The sequence below is a fragment of the Engystomops pustulosus genome, chromosome 7 (genome assembly GCF_040894005.1).
Source record: "Engystomops pustulosus chromosome 7, aEngPut4.maternal, whole genome shotgun sequence".
Lineage (NCBI taxonomy): Eukaryota > Metazoa > Chordata > Amphibia > Anura > Leptodactylidae > Engystomops > Engystomops pustulosus.
The window spans coordinates 145,841,438-145,869,390 of record NC_092417.1 but is presented as its reverse complement, the minus strand read 5'-3'; the positions used below and the strand labels follow the sequence as shown (position 1 = coordinate 145,869,390).

Sequence of the window (27,953 nt, the reverse complement as noted above, 5' to 3'; positions counted from 1 at the left end):
GCCTCTCCGTATGGCCCCACCACTCTCTCTTCCAACCTGTTCTCGTCGAGGACTCGCCTCCGTCCCAGAAGCACTGTGTTCACCCAGCCTATCAACCCAGCTTGGGTCTGTCACCTCATCATCCTCCAATCCCTCAGTCTGCTCCCCCCTCGGACTTCCTACCCTGACAACAACTTCACCACTGTCTGACAACCATGTCTCCTCATCGTCCGACACCTCTTTACACACTTCTTCCACTACGTCAACAATGTCATCATCGCCCACAGACTGCGACCGGTGGAAAACCTGGGCATCGGGAAAGAGCTCATCAGCAACTGAACAAGTTGTTTGTGACTCTGGGAAGGGTCCAGAAAACAGTTCCCCAGAGTATGCCTAATTTTCCTGGGAGGGGGCAGACTGGGGGAAGGAGGCTGAGGTGGAGAAGCTGAAGGAGTGCTGATTTCGGTGACATGGGTGGACTGCGTGGAAGACTGACTGGTGGACAAATGGCTAGAAGCATTGTCCGCAATCCACGACATCACCTGTTCGCACTGTTCTGGCCTCAACAGTGCTCTACCACGAGACCCAGTAACTTGAGACATGAAGCTAGGGAGTGTAGCTCTGCGGCGTTCCCCTGCTCCCTCATCAGCAGGTGTCTCACCCCGCCCAGGACCATGGCCTCTGACCCCTGCAGTAGTTGGACGCCCACGCCCTCGTCCTCTACCCCTAGCCCTCGGGTTCAACATTTTCAAAATTAAAGTGTAAACTGTTTTTTTTTTTTGTGTTTTTTTTTTTTTTTCTTTTGAACAAAACAATCAGAAGAAGTCACACAGGAACCACAGAAGATGATGATGATTGCTATGGCTAGTTTCTAACCTACACTGACAGCACACAACTGGATTTTGTGCTGTGCCTGTGATGACTTTTAGTTTTGAAAAAAAAAAATCGGCAGACTGTGCCTATTTCAATCAAACCCCTAATAAATCGTCCCACTTAGGTGTTTGAGATGAATATCTGTGTCACTAAGAGCTAAGTGGAACGTTCGCAAGTCTCCCTGCAAATTCGTCACAATTTGGTACTAGCTGCACTACTAGTGTCAGCAAGGCCAGCCACAAGCAAATAAAAAAAAAATATATATATAACGTTATTGTAGCCCTAAGAAGGCCTGTTGGGTTCTTGTATGGCTAGTGTCTAACCTACACTGACAGCACACAACAGGATTTTGTGCTGTGCCTGTGATGACTTTTAGTTTTGAAAAAAAAAAATAATAAATCGTCAAACTCTGCCTAATTCAATCAAACCCCTAATAAATTGTCCTACTTAGGTGTTTGAGATGGATATGTGTGTCACTAAGAGCTAAATTGAATGTTCGCAAGTCTCCCTGCAAATTCGTCACAATATGGTACTAGCTGCACTACTAGTGCCAGCAAGCCCAGCCACAAGCAAAGAAAAAAAAAATATTCTAGCCCTAACAAGGGCTGTTGGGTTCTTGTAGACTCACTCCTGCCTAACAGTAAGCTAATATAACACCCTAACGCTATCCCTGCAGCAGCAGCAGATCTCTCCCTAACGGCATCCAGACAGAGAATGATCCGAGCAGCGCGGGCAGGGGCTAGTCTATTCCAGGGTCTCCTGATCAGGCCAGCCAACCACTGCTATCGACGTGTAAGTGTACCACGTGATGCTGGGTGGAGTGCAGAGTCTCCTGGCTTGTGATTGGCTCTGTTTCTGGCCGACAAAAATCAAAACGACGGGAGATGCAATTTTCTCGAGCTGGCGAAATATTCGCCCGAGCAACGAGCAGTTTCGAGTACGCTAATGCTCGACCGAGCATCAAGCTCGGACGAGTATGTTGGCTCATCTCTACATGGGACCCATCTCTAGGTAAGTATAAAGAGCGATTGGGGACACTAAACCACCAGGTGCATAAGGACCTGTGGATGCTTTTGTGTCCCACATCGCCCTGAGAGATCCTTTTATAAGGCTTATTCAGGAAAGAGAGGAATCTAGCTGCCTATTAACTATTTATTAGGAGGCTATAACAGTGACTTACAACTGTCAAAAACTATATGAAATGCCTTGGCTTAGTACAGTTTTAATTAACTCTTTCCCCTTAACATCTTTGTTGGTGTTCTGCTGGTACTGGTCATTTGGAATTACAGTGGACCTGTCATACTTTTGGCTGATCCCTGGCATATAACAACAAGGACCAAAGGTCTGCAGGGAAACTTATTAAGTACAGTTTTTATTAACTTTTTCCTCTCTACAATGTAACAGCTTGAAATAACATCTGGATAACTGTTGATTCTTTTCTGTTGGCACTGGTTATTTTGAAATGTACTGGACCAATGACATATTGGACTTTTCAGGCTAAGAATTGGACTAATAAATGGACACTTGTACAGGGCTGTTGGTACTGGTTGCTCAGAACCACCCTGTCTACTTTTTTTGTGAGACTTTATACAATTTCTGTAAAGTGTGTTCGCGATAACACTGCATTTTATCCTCAGAAACATGGATGTGACTGGCTCATTTTATAAGCAACACTCGTATCCTCCTGCTGTAGATTTCATTGGCTAATCCTCAGATTAATATTTACAGTTGCCATTTTCGTGAGTTAGTTTATTGTACTGTATAGAAAGGAATACCATTGCCACCAAGGGGCCCATTATTAATAGAAGATTATTAACTTCTCTTGATATACAATCACCGGGACTATAGATGTGATATACTCAGGATATGCTGACATTAGGGGGCACACTGGGCAAGTGCCCAGGGACCCCTTCACCAAAAGGCTCCCTACCACTGGTGTCTCTCTAGAAGAGGCAGAGAAGGAATCCCCTGTAGGTTAAAGAATCAAGGTTTTTGCTCTGCAGCATCTAAATAAGTGAGAGAAAATCTAGTGAACATCAACTGCATTCCATTCCAAGGATCCTCTTTCACAGGAAGTGACTGACTAATAAACAGGATGGAGAGCAGGGTGGGGTGTGAAGGGAAAATTTGGCTCACCATTCTGTACCTCCAGCTGCACCCAAGTCCCCTTCTGTTGCTGTGCTGAGTGAAGTATAAGTTTTTTGTGTAAATATATTTATCTAAAGTGTGTGACATACTAATATTTATGCACACATGTATGTTGTGTCTGCTGTATGTTGACAGGTATTTTTCAATAAAAATTTTAAAATATGGGCATTGAAAGTCAGTTTTTTTCTTTTTTTAAATTTATAAATGTTGGCATTCACATTTTAAGGGTGCGGTCACAAGTGGCCTTTGAGATGAAACGCATGTGTTTACATTTTACCATGGTTTAACCCCTTAAGGACGGAGGGTTTTTCGGCTCATTTCTCGCTCTCCAACTTCAAAAATCCATAACTTTTTCATTTTTCCGTGTACAGACCTGTGTGAGGGCTTATTTTGTGCGTAACAAATTTTACTTTCCCGTAATGTTATTTATTTTAACATGCCGTGTACTGCGAAGCTGAAAAAAAATTCCAAATGTGGAAAAATTGAAAAAAAAACGCACGTTCTTGTGGGCTCAGCTTTTAAGACTTTCACTCTTCACTCCAAATAACACGCCTACTTTATTCTTTGGTTCGGTGCGATCGCGGTGATACCAAATTTATATAGGTTTTATTGTGTTGTAATACATTTTCATAAATTAAACGAATGTGTACAAAAAAGAAAAAAAAATTTTGCCATCTTCTGACGCTAATAACTTTTTCATACTTTGGCGTACAGAAATGTGTGAGGGGTCATTTTTTGCGAAATGAAGCGACGTTTTCATTGCTACCATTTTGAGGTCTGTGCGACATTTTGATCATTTTTTATTTCATTTTTTATGTTATGTAAAAAGGTGTAAAAGTCGCATTTCGGACATTTGGGCGCCATTTCCCGCCTCGGAGGTCACCGCCGGCCGTAACCGTTTCTATATTTTGATAGATCGGGCATTTTGGGACGCGGCGATACCTAATATGTTTGTGATTTTTACTGTTTATTATGTTTTATATCAGTTCTAGGGAAAGGGGGGTGATTTGAACTTTTAATATTTTATTAATTTTTTTTATTTTTTAAACTTTTTTTTTTCTTTTTTTTTCTTTTTCTTCTGTATTGCAATATATGGCATTTTTGCAGCACATTCATTACAATGAGCCACTGGCTCATTGTAACGAATCTGCAGCTGCCAGATAGCCTTGTGTCAAAAGAAGACACGAGGCTACCATGGCAACCCATCGCCGCCCCCCGATGACGTTCGGGGGCGTGGCGATCGAAAAAAAGATGGCGGCGCCCGCACGCAACGGGGGGGGGGGGGTTAATAGCCGCGATCGGTGCTAGCACCGACCGCGGTTATTAGCGGTGGGGGTTTTATGCATTATGCAAAAACCCCCACCTTTGTATGAAGAGGACTCAGCCCGTGAGCCCTCTTCATATATCCCTTATACCTCTGCGCCGTAGAGCTACGGCGCAGAGCGTTAAGGGGTTAAAAGCGTTTTTCTTCATTGTTGGAAGTGTAAGCAGCTTTGAAAATGTTATCACAACTGCTTACACTTTCAACAATGAAGAGAAATGCTTTCAAACCAACCAAATGCTTGCGTTTCTGCAATGATTTTAAAAACATGTTGCAAATGTCATGTGTGGCCGCACCTGCCAGGACAGAAAAAACGAAACATGTATCACAAGAAAAAAGGCACAAAAAAGAAATGCCAAAAGTATCAATTATACACCAAAGGAAAAAAAAATAAGATACATGTCCCCTATTGGCTAGTGATGAGCGGACCTAAACCACAAAGTTCAAATATGTACTGAACTGAGCAAATTCAGTCTCCCTTGTGTTAACTCTTCAAATGGTGCTGGCAAAGTCGCCACCAACATGTAAATCGCTGTGGCCGCGATCTCCAGTATTAGCATGCCGGCTGCATAGTGCCCCCATATCATCGCTCCCCACTTATAGAATCTGGAGCAATGAACCTCCCCAAAATGGTGGCTTAATTTAAATGCCGCTCATGACTTTGCCAGTGGCATATAAACAGTTAACACCTGCAGTTTCATCACGCCTGTGGTTAGGACATCTCTAGCTTGGCGTCTACATTTGTGATCTTCTCGGAGACCAAAATTGTTCAAATTAATGAAGAATATATGTGGAAAGAATTATAAATATTTTGTTGTGATAACAGGGTTTTGAGAGCAAGATGTCTACAGTATGTGATATGTCCTACAGAGAGTAAGAGAATATTTGAAGCCTCTTTGCACACTAACTAATAAATGAGATTCCTGGATGCCTGAAAGGGGGCCACCAAATCCACTCACTCTGAAATGAGCATGTAAAATGCAGGTTCTGGCTAGAACAGCCCGTTACATCCCATTTTATTGCATTATCTTTGCAATTAATTGAATTATGAAACAATGACTCATGTAGTTAAAATGCTTTTCACTCTGAAGTTTATTACTGTCTATAGTAACTATTAAAAAGTAACATAATTTGGTGGCATTTACTAAATCTTCGTTCTCGTTAACATGCCAGTTTAATATTGTTCATACAGTGTATCCAGGTCTACAGAGATTGACACCACAATATTAGCACAGCACACTAATAACAATGCTGGGTTCTCATTCTGCTGAATAACTCTTCTTGTGATGGCTTTAGTCTACTCTAAACTAAGGTCTAAGACTACAGATAACTACTTGGAATTAGCTGACATGTACCACCAGTTAAATAATTAGCAAATGCCACATTTATACATTAAGATTGTCGTTGGCTTCCTAGTTAATGTTTACACATTTGGCTGACAATACGCTCCAACGCAACCACAGCTGACCACGTCAGTGTAGGTGTAGCTCTTGTATGTTCCATTTGCACACAGCAGTTGGACAGTCTTTTCTTGTACTTGCAGCTCTGAGCAACAAGAGCATTGATGATTCATTGCTTGTAGTCCCATGGAAAACCTAGAACGAAACAACCAAGGAAATCAGAATCAGGTTTCTATCTATTGTTAAAAGACAAAATAGGCAAAGACAAATCAATATGTATAGTGGATTCAATATGGTGGCCGGGTTCCTTTTTAGGCTTTAAGGATATTAGAACATTTATTGTATTCATTTATTTAGGGGCACGATAAGGAAAAAGTGTGGTCAGTTTCTTAATTAGTGTACACAATGATTAATACAGGGGTGAAATTTAGTTTTTTAATCAGGGTGTACAGTTTGATTATTTTTGGATATACACTAACTCTCAGAACAAAATAATAAAGGCCAAATAAGTAATTACAAGGGATTAAAGTGCCACTAAAAATATGACCAGTCCTGCAAAAAACATATAAAACTTCATATAAAACTTAATTGAAAAATTAAAGGTAATAAAAGTCCTGTCTCTTTGAGTTTGACAATGGAAAAAAAGAATATGCATTTGAACCATTAGTACAAAAATATATTAAATGGAAATATACCGTATATACTCGAGTATAAGCTGAGACCCCTAATTTTACCACCAAAAACTGGGAAAACCTATTGACTTGAGTATAAGCTGAAGGTGGGAAATGTATTGATCACAGAACCCCCCAGTATATTGCCTGCAAGTCCCCAGTAGTATATAGCCAGCCTGTCCCCAGTAGTATACAGCCAACCCAGCCTGCCCCCAGTAGTATACAGCCAGCCCAGCCTGCCCCCTGTAGTATACAGCCAGCCCAGCCTTCCCCCTGTAGTATACAGTCAGCCCAGCCTTCCCCCAGTAGAATACAGCCAGCCCAGCCTGCCCCCTGTAGTATACAGCCAGCCTGGCCTGCCCCCTGTAGTATACAGCCAGCCCAGCCTGCCCCCTTAGGTATACAGCCAGCCCAGCCCGCCCCCTGTAGTATATAGCCAGTCCAGCATGTCCCCAGTAGTATACAGCTAGCTCCCACTAGTATACAGCCAGACCAGCCTACCCCATGTAGGATACAGCCTGCCCCCACTAGTATACAGCCCCCCCCCCCCCCCCCCGATGTCAGCGTGGGTCCTCTTCTGTCTTCTATCTTCTTCTGTCTTCTGTCTTCCGCAGTGCGCCGCCATGTTCTTACTGGCCAGCAGGCACTTCTAACGTCATACTATGCGACAGCCGGGAGAAGAACATGGCGGCGCCCTACAGGATGTTAGCGGAGAAAGAAGAATATAGAAGACAGAATAGGACCCGCGCGGACATCGGGGGAGCAGCGCTGCGCATCGGGAGTATATAAGTTTTTTTTTTAAGTGCTGGGCTGGCTATTGACTTGTGTATAAGCCGAGTTTAGGATTTTCAGCACATTTTTTGTGCTGAAAAACTCGGCTTATACACGAGTATATACGGTATTTTGTTTTTTTATAGGTGGTAGTAGTACAAAAACAAGATTCCACATGTGACAACCCAAGGCCAGGCATTGTAGGACCAGCTACCAAGAACTTGAAAATGTGTAACTTTGGATTTGTCATTTTTTTCAGGTTTCTTAGTGACTTACGCAGAAGATCCCATGCATGGCCCTCCGCAGTATGTAAGTTCCACAAGGAGTTCACAGTCTTCATCCTTCAAGATTGTCTCATTCTTCCGAGCACTGCAATCTTCTACCACAGTGGTGACATTTACGATATTAACTGCATAGATAAAAGAAAAATCACATGAAGTATTTTAAAGAAGAAATAGCGCAGATGACATTTACCATATATTACTGTAGTTTTTGAAGTTGGATGATGTCTGGATTGGCTTTTGGACAACATCAGTTAGTAAAGAGAAGGTAATTGCTTAGTTGTCAGACGGCGTTCCACCATAAGTTCTTAATGAACTGCTACATTTCTAGTGTTTTCTGTTGAGGATGGATCTTTTAACAAATGATTCCCTTTTTTTGTCATATAAGGAACATCTGGCTCAAGTTTACTTTTTGCTTACAAAGAAGTTTGGTTCTGGGGGAAGTAAAGCATTTTATAAGTCTTTGCAATACCTACAGTCAGGGAATGTCCTCAAAGAAAATTCTAAAATGCTTCAGATTTTCTACTGTTCATTAAATACAACCTTAGGCCTCAACTGACCTTGCCTTACAAACTGTGGCTAACTCATGGTCACATAGCCTTATAGTGGGCACATTCAGAGTGTGGTGAGGCCCTCACTGCAACCCAGGCCTCAATATGGAGCATATCCTGATCTATAACTTGTGGCATGCATTATTATTCTTTTGAAATTGGGGAGAGCAGGGGCGGCGGCTTCAGTACCCGGGCACATTGTTTGCACCAGGCAATGCACAAATGGCTAATGTCCAAGAGCAAAACTGACCACACAAGTTTTCTGGATGAAATCTTCCATTTTTTGATAAATTGACCATATATTCACTATGATAAAGTTCAAAGAGCTTGCATTCTGAGACCACAAGGTAACGTGAGTATGTTAACATATTTGTAAACTTATTTGTAAACTTGCATAAGCATAATCACAGTCCATCCTATGAATGTCCTTTTAAACAACTCATGTATCCTGGTGCTGACCATATATTCACTATGATAAAGTTCAAAGAGCTTGCATTTTCAGACCACAAGGTAGCGAAATGATGAAGTAAAAGGAAGATTTTATCCAGAAAACTTGTGTGGTCAGTTTTGCTCTTGGACATTATTCATTTGATGCGTTTGGGGAGTGAAGGAGAGCTCCTAGTCCTAGACCACATCACAGATTAATATTAGCTCCACCGTTTACGTATTTGTTGAATGCACAAATGGCTGCATGTTTGAGGCCTTACTTCCGTAATTGGTCATTTCTTATATCTAAGTAAGCCAATGGAATTGTTCATAAACAATAAAATTGAGACCTTTAGAACAAGCAGGGATTTGTCTATACTCCTACATATGATAATTATGTCTAAACTTGTGCTGACTACAAAAGTTCTGCCATTTATAATAGTTATGGTTTCTGTATGGCTAACATCTATGGAAAGGCAAGAGGAAGGACACTCTTCTTTACAGATGAAGGCAGCCACAACAGCTGAAACGCGTAGGACTGTAGCAAGCCAATCTTCCACATTGACCTACAGCTTTCATAAAGTCATGGTTGGCACTTCCACCGTTGGAGCATTTAAAGTCAAGCAGTGTTCCACACAGAAACCGAGAGGTAATGCCTCTCTGGATGCCTTACTTCTTTATCCTTACACTTAGGCACCATTGTTGCTTTTCCTTCCACAGAAGTGTTAGTTTGCCCTACACTGTCCACTAAGTGTGCTTTTCTTAGGTGCAGGCAGTCAAGTATATAAGCTATTGCTTTGAATCAGCTAAATAAGTGACTTCTTTGCAGGCCATGCATTATTGCAGCTTGTTTTGACATGCATACATTATATTTAGTACTATTTGTAGTTTTTGTTTTTAATTTTTAATTATGAGGCTTGGAATAGTTCCATTTGTAGACAAAGCGCAATTACCTTTCTTAGGAGTACATGTCTGACAGCAACCATCGGAATCAAATTTAACGGTGCCCTGTAAAAATGGGGTTCATACATTAAAATGCTGTAGAATGTGGTATAATGTTAAATACTTCTTAGATATGTTCATTATAGGAAAATAAAATAAAACGTCTGTTTAAGATTTTAACAAAAGGTCTCTGCTTTTTCCCAAGTAACAGCACCACATTTATCAGCAGGATATGCCTGGTAGTGCACCAAAGTTCCTGTCATCTGAAAAGAGCACTACTTGAAACCCCTATAGTACAGATATGGATTTGTAACTGGAATTCTTTTTTACCAAATGGCAGCTATAATGTTTGACAATACAGGTACAATATAAATACAGTATAGTCTGTAGAAATCTAGAAAAATATATATTTTTTGAAATCTTTACCGGTTCACAAGTAGCTAAATCCAATATCTGGCAGACTTTCTGCACTTTGGTCAACACAGGAACCCCATTTTCTTCATTGCATTCATAATACACGCAGGTGTTGTTTGGTACATGATAAATACTTCCAATCTGTAAAATAAAAAACTCAAACTTAATTTATTTTTATTTTTTACATTTTCTGGATGTCAATTGCCCTTAAACTTCAGAATACTTTTTCTTAGAAAAGATAATACTTGTCCAAAATGGCTCAAGAAAAATCAATATTATAAACTGTACAATAATAAATAGCTTTAATTAGAAATAGATATTTGTAGTAATTTCTCATATACTTAATTTAATTGTGAAGTTTTTTTTCTCATAGTTTACTTTATGTTTTTTTATTACTTACTGGAATGTTAACAGTGGTGGTGGTATCAGTTGAACTGCTAGTTGAGCTGCTTGATGTGTTGCTGGTTGAACCACTAGTTGATCCACTTGAACCACTTGTAGAACCATTTGTATTGGATGTTGAGCCACTTGTTGAATCATTTGGTGAGCTGCCCGATGAACCACTTGAGACACCTGTTGAATTACTAGATGAACCACTTGATGAATCCCCTGTTGAGCCACTTGTTGAATTACTTGGTGAGCCATTTACTGATCCGCCGGATGAATCACTTGGTGAGCCAACTGTTGCACTACTTGTTAAACCAATAACTGAACCATCTGGTGAACTGGTTGTTGAGCTATCTGATGAACCACTTGTTGATCCACTAGGTGAGCTGCCTGATGAACTACTTGTTGAATCTCCAGTGGAGCCGCCCGTTGAGCCACCAGTTGAGCCACCTGTTGAGCTGCCTGTTGAGTCGCCAGTAGAGCCACCTGTTGAGCTGCCTGTTGAGCCGCCTGTTGAGCCATCGGTTGAGCTTCCTGTTGAGCCACTTGTTGTTCCTTTACTAGTTATGGTCATTGTACATTGCAATGGAACACATTCTCCACAGCATTCTCCAGATTTTTGTCTATAGGTATATCCCTAAAATGAAGAAAAATTTACTTTATAATATCTAAAAAAACACTTATTATATCTATTTCAACTAATGTGAAAACTATTAGAATAGTAACATGACACATTTTTTAGAACAGTCAACAACAGTTAAATAAAAACAATATTTTTGCGGAAGCTAAAGAAAGATTAGCAGCACATATCTGCAGACACCCGGTGCTATGGCAAAATATGGCATGGGGTTCTCGTTTGTTCCATTATTTGTGAAGACCTTCTCATCCTGAGAAGCAATTCTAGCACTGGGCGAGAAAATAGATCAGAAAACTATCATGCTATCGTCAAGGTCAATAATATACTTACACTCTGGCACGTTGTCTGACATTTGATTTGTTGGCATTCAACAGCATAAAATAGGGCATTCCTGTCCATGTTGTAAGAGCATGTACATCTCAGACAGGAACCTGCTGGTTGTGGAATATCTGAGCCACGCTGAAGAAAGAAAGTATATCAATATTAGGAGGCTGTTGAGATATATATATGAAAAAATATCCAGTAACAGTCTAGTTTTACCTATATAATATACTTTTGGAATCAGGAATCAGTCATTCCTTTTGTCATACAATACAATACGACTTTATTGTACAATTTTACTGTAAACATTCTGGCATTGTGCACAGAAGAAACTTATTGCTACCTTCTTACAGTTTTGAGTAACACCATGATGAACAATTAAGAGACTACAATAATAATTTGCTCCCTGCATGTCTCACCTACATATGATTCCAGTCCCGTGCTGGGCCTAATGTAGGCTGGTGGAGGCCCAAACCTACTGTTTATGCACTCAACACCTGTTTTCAAATTGATGAGGTGCAAAGGAGGAGGATGAGGGTAGTCAAGGGACTAGCAGTGATGCTATTGGAACCCGCTGTTATAGATGCTGTGATAGTGGAGACACTGGGAGTTGAGACAATGAACAAGTCCAAGAGAATGAGGATGGCAACTAGATTGTTTAGATTGGTTGTGTTTCCTATTAAGCCAAGTGGCATTTGCTTTATAGGGGTTTTTGCCTTCCAAAGGATTAAAACTGTAGGATTATATGATGGGCTTGATGAATCGACATCTTTATCCAGTCTAATCTTACTATACTATGATTGTAATTTTTCAACCATTCTAAAAATCAGCTTGGACATCCTAAGGCTCTTCCTCACGAGCGAGTTTGATGTGTCAAACTCCGGGCCAAACTTTCACCAACCCGAACTGACCTTCGGCATGTCAGTTCAGTTCCGTTTCCTGAGCATTTGGGCTGGACATTCCAGCAAACACATGATGCGAGTTGGGCACATCAAACTTGCTCGTGGGCAAGAGGCCTTTAGGCCTCTAAAGACACTTCTTCTTTTTTTACAAGCAAATAACTTAATAAGCAGTTAGTGAAATAAATCTTACCTGGTATATCTCATTTCCTACCACGCAGACAGATTCAGGTACTAAAAAATAACATAAGGACATAATTTTAAGTATCACCTCCACATACTACATCCCTGATTGCAGTACTTAATTTTTCTCTGTAGCCTATGCTATTTCCATCCATTAATTTCTACTAGTTTCAGCCCTCCAAAAAGCTTACTTGGCTCTCCACTGTCATGTTTCAATCTATGAGCACCAAATTGATATTGAGATATTAATGAGCATATTGGGTGCAAAACATAATGGCATTGATCACTTGGAAATGGTGGAGGCCAGAGTAAAAAATGCAACTGTACCAGAATCAGCAAAGATTGCAAAGAATTGGAGTCGATTGTGGTGTTAAAATATCTTTTTTAACTCTGAGAGTCTTCAGCTATGTCTGATTTAAATCTTTTTAATTGATTTGAAATCACAGTTATTTCATTATTTTATAAGTATTGTTTTGGAAATACAGTAGAAAGGAGTAAAATAATAACTGCTATAGGCAATTACTGGAAGCATATGGACCATGGGGATCATGAATCTTTACATGGAAGGGGCAGAGGAGTTTGATTAATAATTTGTTATATTTTATAAAAAAGAAAAATAGTTAGAAATAAGAATGGCATGGCTAAAGAAATTAGAAAAATGTCCTTACCGCAGGTGATGTTTGGACAGCAGGCACCTGGTGGAGTAAAGGTAGCCACTTTGTAGCCTGGCTCACATTTGGGCATTTGGCAATCACATTTTCCACAAGCTGGTGAAAAAAAAAACAACAACAACTCAGAATTGTTCTGCCGAGGCTGAAAATCTAGTGCATGATGCATTCTAATAAGTTTTATCTAATTATTTGGATATATTATTTGTTAAACCTACGTGTTGTGCTAGAAATGTTTAGGGTAGTTGATGGGGTTGTTGTAGATACAATTGTCGAAAGGGTAGTTTCAGTTGTAGAGGTTCCAGTTGTTACTGAAGTTGAGGATATTGATGTGGATCCAGTAATTTCTGTGGTTGTTGGGATTGTTGAAGTTGTTACAGTGGGTGTTGTTGTCTCTTCTGAGGTAGGTGTAGTTGATGAAACAGTTGTAGGGCCACCAGTTGTCGTGCATTTCTCTGCATATCTCGCTGTGACACATGCATCATTGCAGATTGCATAATAGTGACAGTCTTCAGCGTCAGGAATACTATAGATGGTTTCACCTGGAATTTAAGGTCTAATTGTTAGACATTATGATGTAAACTATATCACAGTTTATACTATCATAAATGTATTTAATATTTATAATTAAAATGCTTATAATACAATAAAAAATTGTATTATGAAAAATATATTTATATTAAGTTGGAAAGCCTTAAATGGTCGCAAACTTTCCAACATACTTGGCAGAAATTCATAGTACAAAAATGAATACAAAAGAGTCTCTACAGTATCTAATGAGATCAAATTGTTTCATTGTACAATTTTCCTTCCTTCCTTCTTTTGTGTTTTTTTTTTTCAAATTACATGCAGATCGGAGGGGGAGCAGGGAGTCAGAGTGACTAGATCTCTAGCAGCTAGGTCAAAGTCAACAGAAAATTCATTGATAGTGACATCATGGTCAATGTCACATGAAGCTGGAAACAAGCCTTACACAACCACTTTAAAGCCCAAAATAACTTGATCATATGCATTGTACAACAGAAATGGCAGTATGGAGAAAGCTCACTGGCTAAGCCCTCTCCATATGTGGTAGTGGTCAGTTGTATTATACCGCGGTGCTTTACCTGGGCTTGGATGGTCAATCAGCAACCTCCCGATAACGCATCAGAGGCTGTTGATCGATTGCCATGACAACTGGGAGCCTGTTAAAGGTTCCCATAGCTGTCATTAGGGGATCTATATATCTCTATTAATCGTCATTAGGCAAACTGTAATATAGAAGCAATATATTCACAATATACTTCAATAAAAAAGTTTTAAAAAATTGTAAATACATTTGGAAATCATAAAAATTTTAACACACACCCTTTCCCTAGAACAAATTTAAAAATAAATAAACAAGTAAAATCATTAACATTTTAGGTATCCCCTAAATGTCTGATTTAACCCATAACGGAAAATAGTGCCCAATTTCCGGAAAGCCACTTTTCCACCACAAAAATTTCAATAAAAGGTGATCAAAAGATTGTACTGTCCCCAAAATGGTATCAATGGAAATGTCATGTTATTCAAACAGTTGATAAAATACAGTTAATAATATTTGGTTGATTGACTGAGCTATCTCCATAAGCAGTAGGTGTCAAGCGTCATCATGGTATCAAAGAAAACATCCTCGCATCCCAAAAACAATGACACCTTACCAAGCTCTGTACACCAAAACATGAAAAAGTTCAAAGTGAAAGAATAAGGTGATGCATGTTTTTTTTTTGGTTTTTAAAAGAATTAAACCAAACTTTTTAAATGTGGTATCTCGATGATCATACCTATCACAAAACTGAACCTCACAAATAAATTAAAGCATCAAAAATATGTGGCTTGTGGAAGGTCCAGAGTCAAAAGAGTAAATGCAAAAACCGAAAAAAAACCAAAAAAGTCCTGAAAGGGTTGAAACATTTAAAACCATCTTTAGCTTATATTGTGCTATTGCTATTGGCATTTAACACTGCATACAAATAGAGTTGTTTCTTACCAGGTGAGAATAGCTGACCATTCACTCTACAGAAACATCTTGTAGTAGTGGTCGGTGATGATTCTGTTAGGGTTGAAGACAAAGGTGTAGAGTATTCTGTAGTTTGGGAAATGCTTGTTGTCAGCGGAGAGGTACTTGTAGTTTGTGACGTAGAAGAAGTTAAGATTGTACTAGTAGGGGTTGGAGACGTTGTCGTTCCAGATGTTGATGTAACAGTAACAGTGTAGGTAGAAGTTATAGTAGTAGAATATGTGCTAGGAGTGGTTGAGGAGGTTATACTGGAAGAAGTTGTCTCAGTGCTAACAGGTGTAGTTGTTTCGGTCAAAGTTATAGTGGAGGATGATGGCGTTTCTGAAGTTGTTGATGCAGTACTAGTGGTGGTAGTTGTCCCTGAGGTTGTTGAGACTGTAGAAGTTGAGGTTGTGGTTTCTGTAACAGTGGCTGTACTTGGTGTAGTGGTTGTGCCAGTTGTTGTGGTTGTCACTGAAGTTGTAGAGACAGTAGAAGTAGGAGTTGTGGTTTCTGTAACAGTGATGGTGGTTGGTGTAGTAGTTGTACCAGTTGAGGTGGTTGTGGCTGAAGTTGTTGAGACTGTAGAAGTAGGAGTTGTGGTTTCTGTCACAGTCACTGTAGTTGGTGTAGTAGTAGAACCAGTGGTAGTTGTCCCTGAGGTTGTTGAGATTGTAGAAGTAGGAGTAGTGGTTTCTGTGGCAGTAGTTGGTGTAGTTGTTGAGCCTGTTGTAGTTGTTCCTGAAGTTGTTGAAACTGTAGAAGTAGGAGTTGTGGTTTCTGTAACAGTGACTGTAGTTGGTATAGTAGTTGATCCTGTGGTAGTTGTTTCTGAGGTTGTTGAGACTGTAGACGTAGGAGTTGTGGTTTCCGTAACAGTGACTGTAGTTGGTGTAGTAGTTGATCCTGTGGTAGTTGTCCCTGAAGTTGTTGAGACTGTAGAAGTGACTGTAGTTGGTGTAGTAGTTGATCCTGTGGTAGTTGTCCCTGAAGTTGTTGAGACTGTAGAAGTAGGAGTAGTGGTTTCTGTAATAGTGACTGTAGTTGGTGTAGTAGTTGATCCAGTTGTGGTAGTTGTCTCTGAGGTTGTTGAGACTGTAGACAAAGGAGTTGTGGTTTCTGTAACAGTGACTGTAGTTGGTGTAGTAGTTGATCCTGTGGTAGTTGTTTCTGAGGTTGTTGAGACTGTAGACGTAGGAGTTGTGGTTTCCGTCACAGTTACTGTAGTTGGAGTAGTAGTTGAGCCTGTGGTGGTTGTCCCTGAGGTTGTTGAGACTGTAGAAGTAGGACTTGTGGTTTCTGTCACAGTGACTGTAGTTGGTGTGGTAGTTGTGCCAGTTGTGGTGGTTGTCACTGAAGTTGTTGAGATTGTAGAAGTAGGAGTTGTGGTTTCTGTCACAGTGACTGTAGTTGGTGTAGTAGTTGAGCCTGTGGTAGTTGTCCCCGAGGTTGTTGAGACTGTAGAGGTAGGAGTTGTGGTTTCTGTCACGGTAACTGTAGTTGGTGTAGTAGTTGAGCCTGTGGTAGTTGTCCCTGAGGTTGTTGAGACTGTAGATGTTGGAGTTGTGGTTTCTGTCACAGTGACTGTAGTTGGTGTAGTAGTTGAGCCTGTGGTAGTTGTCCCTGAGGTTGTTGAGACTGTAGATGTTGGAGTTGTAGTTTCTGTCACAGTGACTGTAGTTGGTGTAGTAGTTGAGCCTGTGGTAGTTGTCCCTGAGGTTGTTGAGACTGTAGAAGTAGGAGTAGTGGTTTCTGTCGCAGTGACTGTAGTTGGTGTGGTAGTTGTTCCTGTGGTGGTTGTCACTGAAGTTGTTGAAACTGTAGAAGTAGGAGTTGTGGTTTCTGTCACGGTGACTGTAGTTGGTGTAGTAGTTGAGCCAGTAGTGGTTGTTGTTCCTGAGGTTGTTGAAACTGTAGAGGTAGGAGTTGTGGTTTCTGTCACAGTGACTGTAGTTGGTGTAGTAGTTGTGCCAGTAGTGGTGGTTGTGACTGATGTTGTTGAAACTGTAGAAGTAGGAGTTGTGGTTTCTGTCACAGTGACAGTAGTTGGGGAAGTAGTTGAGCCAGTAGTAGTTGTCCCTGAGGTAGTTGTGACTGTAGAAGTAGGAGTTGTGGTTTCTGTCACAGTGACTGTAGTTGGTGTAGTGGTTGTGCCAGTTGTTGTGGTTGTGACTGAAGTTGTTGAAACTGTAGAAGTAGGAGTAGTGGTTTCTGTCGCAGTGACTGTAGTTGGTGTGGTAGTTGTTCCTGTGGTGGTTGTCACTGAAGTTGTTGAAACTGTAGAAGTAGGAGTTGTGGTTTCTGTCACGGTGACTGTAGTTGGTGTAGTAGTTGAGCCAGTAGTGGTTGTTGTTTCTGAGGTTGTTGAAACTGTAGAGGTAGGAGTTGTGGTTTCTGTCACAGTGACTGTAGTTGGTGTAGTAGTTATGCCAGTAGTGGTGGTTGTGACTGATGTTGTTGAAACTGTAGAAGTAGGAGTTGTGGTTTCTGTCACAGTGACAGTAGTTGGGGAAGTAGTTGAGCCAGTAGTAGTTGTCCCTGAGGTAGTTGTGACTGTAGAAGTAGGAGTTGTGGTTTCTGTCACAGTGACTGTAGTTGGTGTAGTGGTTGTGCCAGTTGTTGTGGTTGTGACTGAAGTTGTTGAAACTGTAGAAGTAGGAGTAGTGGTTTCTGTCACAGTGACTGTAGTTGGTGTAGTAGTTGAGCCAGTAGTGGTAGTTGTCCCTGAGGTTGTTGAAACTGTAGAGGTAGGAGTTGTGGTTTCTGTCACCGTAACTGTAGTTGGTGTAGTAGTTGAGCCTGTGGTAGTTGTCCCTGAGGTTGTTGAGACTGTAGACGTTGGAGTTGTGGTTTCTGTCACAGTGACTGTAGTTGGTGTTGTAGTTGTGCCAGTTGTGGTGGTTGTCACTGATGTTGTTGAAACTGTAGAAGTAGGAGTTGTGGTTTCTGTCACAGTGACTGTAGTTGGGGAGGTAGTTGAGCCAGTAGTAGTTGTCCCTGAGGTTGTTGAGACTGTAGAAGTTGGAGTCGTGGTTTCTGTCACAGTGACTGTAGTTGGTGTAGTGGTTGTGCCAGTTGTTGTGGTTGTCACGGAAGTTGTTGAGCCTGTAGAGGTAGGAGTTGTGGTTTCTGTCACCGTAACTGTAGTTGGTGTAGTAGTTGAGCCAGTAGTGGTAGTTGTTCCTGAGGTTGTTGAGACTGTAGACGTTGGAGTTGTGGTTTCTGTCACAGTGACTGTAGTTGGTGTTGTAGTTGTGCCAGTTGTGGTGGTTGTCACTGATGTTGTTGAAACTGTAGAAGTAGGAGTTGTGGTTTCTGTCACAGTGACTGTAGTTGGGGAAGTAGTTGAGCCAGTAGTAGTTGTCCCCGAGGTTGTTGTGACTGTAGAAGTAGGAGTTGTGGTTTCTGTCACAGTGACTGTAGTTGGTGTAGTGGTTGTGCCAGTTGTTGTGGTTGTCACAGAAGTTGTTGAGCCTGTAGAAGTAGAAGTTGTGGTTTCTGTCACTGTGACTGTAGTTGGTGTAGTAGTTGAGCCAGTAGTAGTAGTTGTCCCTGAGGTTGTTGAAACTGTAGAGGTAGGAGTTGTGGTTTCTGTCACCGTAACTGTAGTTGGTGTAGTAGTTGAGCCTGTGGTAGTTGTCCCTGAGGTTGTTGAGACTGTAGACGTTGGAGTTGTGGTTTCTGTCACAGTGACTGTAGTTGGTGTAGTAGTTGAGCCTGTGGTAGTTGTCCCTGAGGTTGTGGAGACTGTAGACGTTGGAGTTGTGGTTTCTGTCACAGTGACTGTAGTTGGTGTTGTAGTTGTGCCAGTTGTGGTGGTTGTCACTGATGTTGTTGAAACTGTAGAAGTAGGAGTTGTGGTTTCTGTCACAGTGACTGTAGTTGGGGAAGTAGTTGAGCCAGTAGTAGTTGTCCCTGAGGTAGTTGTGACTGTAGAAGTAGGAGTTGTGGTTTCTGTCACAGTGACTGTAGTTGGTGTAGTGGTTGTGCCAGTTGTTGTGGTTGTCACGGAAGTTGTTGAACCTGTAGAGGTAGGAGTTGTGGTTTCTGTCAAAGTGACTGTAGTTGGTATAGTGGTTGAGCCTGTGGTTGTTGTCCCTGAGGTTGTTGAGACTGTAGAAGTTGGAGTCGTGGTTTCTGTCACAGTGACTGTAGTTGGTGTAGTGGTTGTGCCAGTTGTTGTGGTTGTCACGGAAGTTGTTGAGCCTGTAGAGGTAGGAGTTGTGGTTTCTGTCACCGTAACTGTAGTTGGTGTAGTGGTTGAGCCAGTAGTGGTAGTTGTTCCTGAGGTTGTTGAGACTGTAGAAGTAGGCGTTGTGGTTTCTGTCACGGTAACCGTAGTTGGTGTAGTAGTTGAGCCTGTGGTAGTTGTCCCTGAGGTTGTTGAGACTGTAGATGTTGGAGTTGTGGTTTCTGTCACAGTGACTGTAGTTGGTGTTGTAGCTGTGCCAGTTGTGGTGGTTGTCACTGATGTTGTTGAAACTGTAGAAGTAGGAGTTGTGGTTTCTGTCACAGTGACTGTAGTTGGGGAAGTAGTTGAGCCAGTAGTAGTTGTCCCCGAGGTTGTTGTGACTGTAGAAGTAGGAGTTGTGGTTTCTGTCACAGTGACTGTAGTTGGTGTAGTGGTTGTGCTAGTTGTTGTGGTTGTCACAGAAGTTGTTGAGCCTGTAGAGGTAGGAGTTGTGGTTTCTGTCACAGTGACTGTAGTTGGTGTAGTGGTTGTGCCAGTTGTGGTGGTTGTCACTGAAGTTGATGAGATTGTAGAAGTAGGAGTTGTGGTTTCTGTCACTGTGACTGTAGTTGGTGTAGTAGTTGAGCCTGTGGTAGTTGTCCCCGAGGTTGTTGAGACTGTAGAGGTAGGCGTTGTGGTTTCTGTCACGGTAACTGTAGTTGGTGTAGTAGTTGAGCCTGTGGTAGTTGTCCCTGAGGTTGTTGAAACTGTAGACGTTGGAGTTGTGGTTTCTGTCACAGTGACTGTAGTTGGTGTAGTAGTTGTGCCAGTAGTGGTGGTTGTCACTGATGTTGTTGAAGCTGTAGAAGTTGGAGTTGTGGTTTCGGTCACAGTGACTGTAGTTGGTGTAGTAGTTGAGCTGGTGGTAGTTGTGCCTGAGGTTGTTGAGCCTGTAGAAGTAGGAGTTGTGGTTTCTGTTACAGTAACTGTGGTTGGTGTAGTAGTTGAGCCTGTGGTAGTTGTCCCTGAGGTTGTTGAAACTGTAGACGTTGGAGTTGTGGTTTCTGTCACAGTGACTGTAGTTGGTGTAGTAGTTGTGCCAGTAGTGGTGGTTGTCACTGATGTTGTTGAAGCTGTAGAAGTTGGAGTTGTCGTTTCGGTCACAGTGACTGTAGTTGGTGTAGTAGTTGAGCTGGTGGTAGTTGTGCCTGAGGTTGTTGAGCCTGTAGAAGTAGGAGTTGTGGTTTCTGTTACAGTAACTGTGGTTGGTGTAGAAGTTGAGCTTGTGGTGGTTGTCCCTGAGGTTGTTGAGACTGTAGATGTAGGAGTTGTGGTTTCTGTCACAGTGACTGTAGTTGGTGTAGTGGTTGTTCCAGTTGTGGTGGTTGTCACTGAAGTTGTTGAGATTGTAGAAGTAGGAGTTATTGTTTCTGTCACAGTGACTGTAGTTGGTGTAGTAGTTGAGCCTGTGGTAGTTGTCCCTGAGGTTGTTGAGACTGTAGAGGTAGGAGTTGTGGTTTCTGTAACAGTGACAGTAGTTGGTGTAGTAGTTGATCCAGTTGTGGTAGTTGACACTGAAGTTGTAGAGACTGTAGAAGTAGGAGTTGTGGTTTCTGTCACTGTGACTGTAGTTGGTGTAGTAGTTGATCCTGTGGTGGTTGTCCCTGAGGTTGTTGAGACTGTAGAAGTAGGAGTTGTGGTTTCTGTGACAGTAGTTGGTGTAGTAGTTGATCCAGTTGTCGTAGTTGTCACTGATGTTGTAGAGACTGTAGAAGTAGGAGTTGTGGTTTCTGTCACAGTGACAGTAGTTGGTGTAGTTGTGGATCCTGTGGTAGTTGTCTCTGATGTTGTTGAGACTGTAGGAGTTGTAGTTTCTGTAACAGTGACTGTTGTTGGTGTAGTAGTTGTTTCAGTTGTGGTTGTTGTTTCTGAAGTTGTTGAAACTGTAGAAATAGGAGTTGTGGTTTCTGTCACAGTGACTGTAGTTGGTGTTGTAGTTGTGCCAGTTGTGGTAGTTGTCCCTGAGGTTGTTGAGACTGTGGAAGTAGGAGTTGTGGTTTCGGTAACAGTGACTGTAGTTGGTGTAGTAGTTGATCCAGTTGTAGAAGTTGTCACTGATGTTGTTGAGACTGTAGAAGTAGGAATTGTGGTTTCTGTCACAGTTACTGTAGTTGGTGTAGTAGTTGATCCTGTGGTTGTTGTCCCTGATGTTGTTGAAACTGTAGAAGTGGGAGTTGTTGTTTCTGTAATAGTGACTGTAGTTGGTGTGGTAGTTGATCCAGTTGTAGTAGTTGTCTCTGAAGTTGTTGAGACTGTAGACGTAGGAGTTGTGGTTTCTGTCACAGTGACTGTAGTTGGTGTAGTAGTTGACCCCGTGGTGGTTGTCCCTGAAGTTGTTGAGACTGTAGAAGTAGGAGTTGTGGTTTCTGTCACAGTTACTGTAGTTGGTGTAGTAGTTGATCCTGTGGTGGTTGTCCCTGTAGTTGTTGAGCCTGTAGAAGTAGTAGGTGTGGTTTCTGTAATAGTGACTGTAGTTGGTGTAGTAGTTGATCCAGTTGTGGTAGCTGTCCCTGAGGTTGTTGAGACTGTAGAAGTTGTGGTTTCTGTAACAGTGACTGTAGTTGGTGTAGTAGTTGATCCTGTTGTAGTTGTCTCTGAGGTTGTTGAGACTGTAGAAGTAGCAGTTGTGGTTTCTGTCACAGTTACTGTAGTTGGTGTAGTAGTTGATCCGGTGGTAGTTGTCCCTGAAGTTGTTGAGACTGTCGAAGTGACTGTAGTTGGTGTAGTAGTTGATCCTGTGGTAGTTGTCCCTGAAGTTGTTGAGACTGTAGAAGTAGGAGTTGTGGTTTCTGTAACAGTGACTGTAGTTGGTGTAGTAGTTGATCCTGTGGTGGTTGTTTCTGAGGTTGTTGAGACTGTAGAAATAGGAGTTGTGGTTTCTGTAATAGTGACTGTAGTTGGTGTAGTAGTTGATCCAGTTGTGGTAGTTGTCTCTGAGGTTGTTGAGACTGTAGACGTAGGAGTTGTGGTTTCTGTAACAGTGACTGTAGTTGGTGTAGTAGTTGATCCTGTGGTGGTTGTTTCTGAGGTTGTTGAGACTGTAGAAATAGGAGTTGTGGTTTCCGTAACAGTGACTGTAGTTGGAGAAGTAGTTGATCCAGTTGTGGTAGTTGTACTTGAGGTTGTTGAGACTGTAGACGTAGGAGTAGTGGTTTCCGTCACAGTGACTGTAGTTGGTGTAGTAGTTGAGCCCGTGGTGGTTGTCCCTGAGGTTGTTGAGACTGTAGAAGTAGGAGTTGTGGTTTCCGTCACAGTGACTGTAGTTGGTGTAGTAGTTGATCCTGTGGTGGTTGTTTCTGAGGTTGTTGAGACTGTAGAAATAGGAGTTGTGGTTTCCGTAACAGTGAATGTAGTTGGAGAAGTAGTTGATCCAGTTGTGGTAGTTGTACTTGAGGTTGTTGAGACTGTAGACGTAGGAGTTGTGGTTTCCGTCACAGTGACTGTAGTTGGTGTAGTAGTTGAGCCCGTGGTGGTTGTCCCTGAGGTTGTTGAGATTGTAGAAGTAGCAGTTGTTGTTTCTGTCACAGTGACTGTAGTTGGTGTAGTAGTTGATCCTGTGGTAGTTGTCCCTGAAGTTGTTGAGACTGTAGAAGTAGGAGTAGTGGTTTCTGTAACAGTGACTGTAGTTGGAGAAGTAGTTGATTGAGTTGTGGTAGTTGTACTTGAGGTTGTTGAGACTGTAGACGTAGGAGTTGTGGTTTCAGTAACAGTGACTGTAGTTGGAGATGTAGTTGATCCTGTGGTGGTTGTCCCTGAGGTTGTTGAGACTGTAGAAGTAGGAGTTGTGGTTTCTGTCACAGTTACTGTAGTTGGTGTAGTAGTTGATCCTGTGGTAGTTGTCACTGAAGTTGTTGAGACTGTAGAAGTGACTGTAGTTGGTGTAGTAGTTGATCCTGTGGTAGTTGTCCCTGAAGTTGTTGAGACTGTAGAAGTAGGAGTTGTGGTTTCTGTAATAGTGACTGTAGTTGGTGTAGTAGTTGATCCAGTTGTGGTAGTTGTCTCTGAGGTTGTTGAGACTGTAGACGTAGGAGTTGTGGTTTCTGTCAAAGTGACTGTAGTTGGAGAAGTAGTTGATCCAGTTGTGGTAGTTGTACTTGAGGTTGTTGAGATTGTAGACGTAGGAGTTGTGGTTTCTGTCACAGTGACTGTAGTTGGTGTAGTAGTTGAGCCTGTGGTGGTTGTCCCTGAGGTTGTTGAGACTGTAGAAGTAGGAGTTGTGGTTTCCGTAACAGTGACTGTAGTTGGAGAAGTAGTTGATCCTGTGGTGGTTGTGCCTGAGGTTGTTGAGACTGTAGAAGTAGAAGTTGTGGTTTCTGTAACAGTTACTGTAGTTGGTGTAGTAGTTGATCCTGTGGTAGTTGTTTCTGAGGTTGTTGAGACTGTAGAAGTGACTGAAGTTGGTGTAGTAGTTGATCCTGTGGTAGTTGTCCCTGAAGTTGTTGAGACTGTAGAAGTAGGAGTTGTGGTTTCTGTAACAGTGACTGTAGTTGGTGTAGTAGTTGATCTTGTGGTAGTTGTCTCTGAGGTTGTTGAGAATGTAGAAGTAGGAGTTGTGGTTTCCGTAACAGTGACTGTCGTTGGAGAAGTAGTTGATCCAGTTGTGGTAGTTGTCCCTGAGGTTGTTGAGACTGTAGACGTAGGAATTGTGGTTTCCGTTACAGTGACTGTAGTTGGTGTAGTAGTTGACCCCGTGGTGGTTGTCCCTGAGGTTGTTGAGACTGTAGAAGTAGGAGTTGTGGTTTCCGTAACAGTGACTGTAGTTGGAGAAGTAGTTGATCCTGTGGTGGTTGTCCCTGAGGTTGTTGAGACTGTAGAAGTAGAAGTTGTGGTTTCTGTAACAGTGACTGTAGTTGGTGTAGTAGTTGATCCTGTGGTAGTTGTCTCTGAAGTTGTTGAGACTGTAGAAGTGACTGTAGTTGGTGTAGTAGTTGATCCTGTGGTAGTTGTCCCTGAAGTTGTTGAGACTGTAGAAGTAGGAGTTGTGGTTTCTGTAATAGTGACTGTAGTTGGTGTAGTAGTTGATCCAGTTGTGGTAGTTGTCTCTGAGGTTGTTGAGACTGTAGACGTAGGAGTTGTGGTTTCTGTAACAGTGACTGTAGTTGGTGTAGTAGTTGATCTTGTGGTAGTTGTCTCTGAGGTTGTTGAGAATGTAGAAGTAGGAGTTGTGGTTTCCGTTACAGTGACTGTCGTTGGAGAAGTAGTTGATCCAGTTGTGGTAGTTGTCCCTGAGGTTGTTGAGACTGTAGACGTAGGAGTTGTGGTTTCCGTTACAGTGACTGTAGTTGGTGTAGTAGTTGACCCCGTGGTGGTTGTCCCTGAGGTTGTTGAGACTGTAGAAGTAGGAGTTGTGGTTTCTGTAACAGTGAATGTAGTTGAAGAAGTAGTTGAGCCTGTGGTGGTTGTCCCTGAGGTTGTTGAGACTGTAGAAGTTGTGGTTTCTGTAACAGTAACTGTAGTTGGTGTAGTAGTTGAGCCTGTGGTAGTTGTCTCTGAGGTTGTTGAGACTGTAGAAGTAGGAGTTGTGGTTTCTGTCACAGTTACTGTAGTTGGTGTAGTAGTTGATCCTGTTGTAGTTGTCCCTGAAGTTGTTGAGACTGTTGATGTAGGAGTTGTTGTTTCTGTAACAGTTACTGTAGTTGGTGTAGTAGTTGTGCCAGTTGTTGTGGTAGTCACTGAAGTTGTTGACACTGTAGAAGTAGGAGTTGTTGTTTCTGTCACATTGACTGTGGTTGGTGTTGTTGTTGTAGAAGTTGGTATAGAGGTCACTATCGTGGTAGGTGTTTCTGTTGTTGTTTCATTTGATCGCCTACAAACTTTATAACAGCACTCAATTCTTATTTCATAATCGTAACATGTTTGAGAATCAGTTTGATTCACATTCTTACACTCCAAGCCATTCTCCAGGTTGCATTGATAAATCTGATTATTTACTGTCTTGTTATTTATAGCCTGACATTGAATATTCGTTGCAATTTCTGCTTGTGCACATATTTCTCCTTGGATGGATTTTATCTTAACAATAGACTCAGTTTCGCCACCATTTTCACCTGTTACTGGTGTACCTAAATTAAACCATTTAGTATAGTGACAGTCCATATATGTGCATGGTGGTGGAATAATCTCTGTGGTTAGTGTGGATTCTGTTGTAGAACTTGAAGCTGTAGTGGACACTGTTGTGGTAGATTCTGAAGGAGTAGTTGTGATGACTGGTGAAGTTGTCTCTGATATAGTTACAATAGTTGTTGTTTCAGTCTCCATTGTTGTTGGAGTTGTTGCCCCGCAAATTGTAGAACAGCATTTAAATTGTACTCTGTAATTGTAGCAAATTTGGGAATCTTTTTGATCCATATTGTTGCAGACTAGTCCATTCTTAAGGTCACACTGATAGGTCTGATTTGGTGCATTACCTCCATATACTACAGCTTCACATCGGATGCCTGTTTCAATTTCACCAGCGTTACAAACCTGATTACCTCTTGCCTTAATTTCCTCCAAACTTTCCTTATCACCATCATTAATATTTGTGGTAGGTGCATGTAAATCAAACCATTTACTGTAATGGCAATACATTGTGGTGGTGCAAGTGGTAGTTGTTGGTGTGGTTGTGGATGTGGGCGTTGTCTCTGATATAGTTACTGAAGTTGTTGTTTCAGTCTCAGTTATAGGGGTTGATGAATGCGTCGTGGGAGGTGTTTCTGTTGTTGTAGGAGTTGTTGTTTCACAAATAGTAGAACAGCACTTAAATTGTACTCTGTAATTATAGCAAATTTGTGAATCTTTTTGATCCATATTGTTGCAGACTAGTCCATTTTGAAGGTCACACTGATATGTCTGATTTGGTGCATTACCTCCATAGACTACAGCTTCACATCGAATACCTGTTTCAATTTCATCTGCGTTGCAAACCTGATAACCTTTGGACTTAATTTCCTCTAAGCTTTCCTTATCACCATCATTAATATTTGTGGTAGGTGCATGTAAATCAAACCATTTACTGTAATGGCAATACATTGTGGTGGTGCAAGTGGTAGTTGTTGGTGTGGTTGTGGATGTGGGCGTTGTCTCTGATATAGTTACTGGAGTTGTTGTTGTTTCAGTCTCAGTTATAGGGGTTGATGAATGCGTCGTGGGAGGTGTTTCTGTTGTTGTAGGAGTTGTTGTTTCACAAATAGTAGAACAGCACTTAAATTGTACTCTGTAATTGTAGCAAATTTGTGAATCTTTTTGATCCATATTGTTGCAGACTAGTCCATTTTGAAGGTCACACTGATATGTCTGATTCGGTGCATTACCTCCATATACTACAGCTTCACATCGGATGCCAGTTTCAATTTCATCAGCGTTGCAAACCTGATAACCTTTGGACTTAATTTCCTGTAAGGTTTCCTTATCACCATCATTAATATTGGAAGTAGGAGCATGCAGATCAAACCATCCGCTGTAATGGCAAGACATTGTGGTTCTACAGGTGGGAGTTGTTGTTGGTGTGGTTGTGGATATCAAGGTAGTTGAGCTGGGAAGGCTTGTTGTTGTTGGGATGGTTGTTGTTGGACTACATTCAGTTAGAGAGTCACAACATTCAATGCTTATTTCATAGTTGTAGCATACTGGTAGGTTATAAGAGTTATAACAGATCAAGCCAATGTCCTTGCTACAGGTCACGTTTTGCCCTAAACTCTCTAGGTCATCCTCAGGAAATGCCTTTGCTCTGCATTTGACACTGCGTGGCGATTCACAAATGCTATAGCCAGCGTCTCTGATGTTTTTGAAGGTTTCAAAGTCCCCAGTATCGGTTTTGCCAGATAGATAGATGGGATAAGAGACATCATACCACCGCGACCAAGTGCAATTTGCACATACTGAAAAACAGAAAGTAATGAGTTAGAAACAATATTGAGCTACCAGTTAGCTTTAACTACTAAATAAAGAAATATACATGTAAAATTCTGGATCCCTTGCACAGAGATATTATTATAGGACAGTGATGGTGAACCTTTTAGCTGCCGAGTGCTCAAAAAGCAACCCAAAACCCCCCTTATTTATTGCGAGGTGCCAACCAAAAATTAAAGCAGTAACTTATTGCTCCCTGTTCTTCAACAACTTTCAATCATATTGGCCTCATGAGGACAGCAGTAGAAAGATGGAAAATTTGCATCATTTTAGCTTCTTTCCAGTGTCCTCTGTACACAGAGAATTGTTGGGCCAGCAGGAGGTCCTCCAAAGATAATTCGGCCCTGTCTACTCATTCTCCCTCTTCCTACAGTCCCAAGTAGTGAATTAAGTATCCAAATATGACTGAAACCAGCATCTTTTAAGTTGCTTGGAACTGCAGGAAGATTCTTTGAGTCCTGTCTGGTGTGCTGGGGCGATGGCCTGGGTGCCCACCAGTGCCATAGGTTCGCCTCCAGTGTTGTAGGATAACATGTTAGCAGAATGCAGGTGCCACTACATGGTGGTGCTTAGAATCTCAATGTCTTCATGATTAAAATCCATAATAAAATACTAAGTCAGAAGGTCATTAACTCTTGCTATGAGTAAGTGCATGCAAGAGGATCCATTGGATAGGGAATATATATCTTATTTCAGGATGCTGACTACCTGAAGCCTCTTCGATTGTCATTTGTGGAAAAACTCCTATTAATAAACCTAGGAATTTATGACTTTTTTGTGGAAAAACAGAAAGATATCATAAAATGTCAACAAAATGTGACATAGATGTGATAGGTGAAACTTCACATTAAGCATTGTGTCTTTACATTGAAACAAGTTACAAGTGACTCCTATTTTAATGATCCCAACCCAACAGTGATCCCCTGTACAACCCTATGGG

General features: G+C 41.5%; 1 protein-coding gene across 1 annotated transcript in view; it reads right to left on the bottom strand.

Annotated features, from left to right (window-relative positions):
* Positions 1-5,389: 5,389 nt before the first annotated feature.
* Positions 5,390-27,953, bottom strand: part of LOC140070974 (uncharacterized) — a 50,235-nt gene continuing 27,671 nt past the window's right edge. Inside the window, exons 31-40 of the mRNA XM_072118128.1 lie at positions 14,884-26,982; positions 13,091-13,414; positions 12,873-12,971; positions 12,215-12,255; positions 11,132-11,260; positions 10,178-10,801; positions 9,790-9,918; positions 9,375-9,429; positions 7,440-7,572; positions 5,390-5,916 (exon numbers count right to left, since the gene is read on the bottom strand). Coding sequence (XP_071974229.1) covers positions 5,745-5,916; positions 7,440-7,572; positions 9,375-9,429; positions 9,790-9,918; positions 10,178-10,801; positions 11,132-11,260; positions 12,215-12,255; positions 12,873-12,971; positions 13,091-13,414; positions 14,884-26,982 — 13,805 coding nt within the window. The 3' untranslated portion in view covers positions 5,390-5,744. The remainder of the gene's footprint in view (positions 5,917-7,439; positions 7,573-9,374; positions 9,430-9,789; positions 9,919-10,177; positions 10,802-11,131; positions 11,261-12,214; positions 12,256-12,872; positions 12,972-13,090; positions 13,415-14,883; positions 26,983-27,953) is intronic.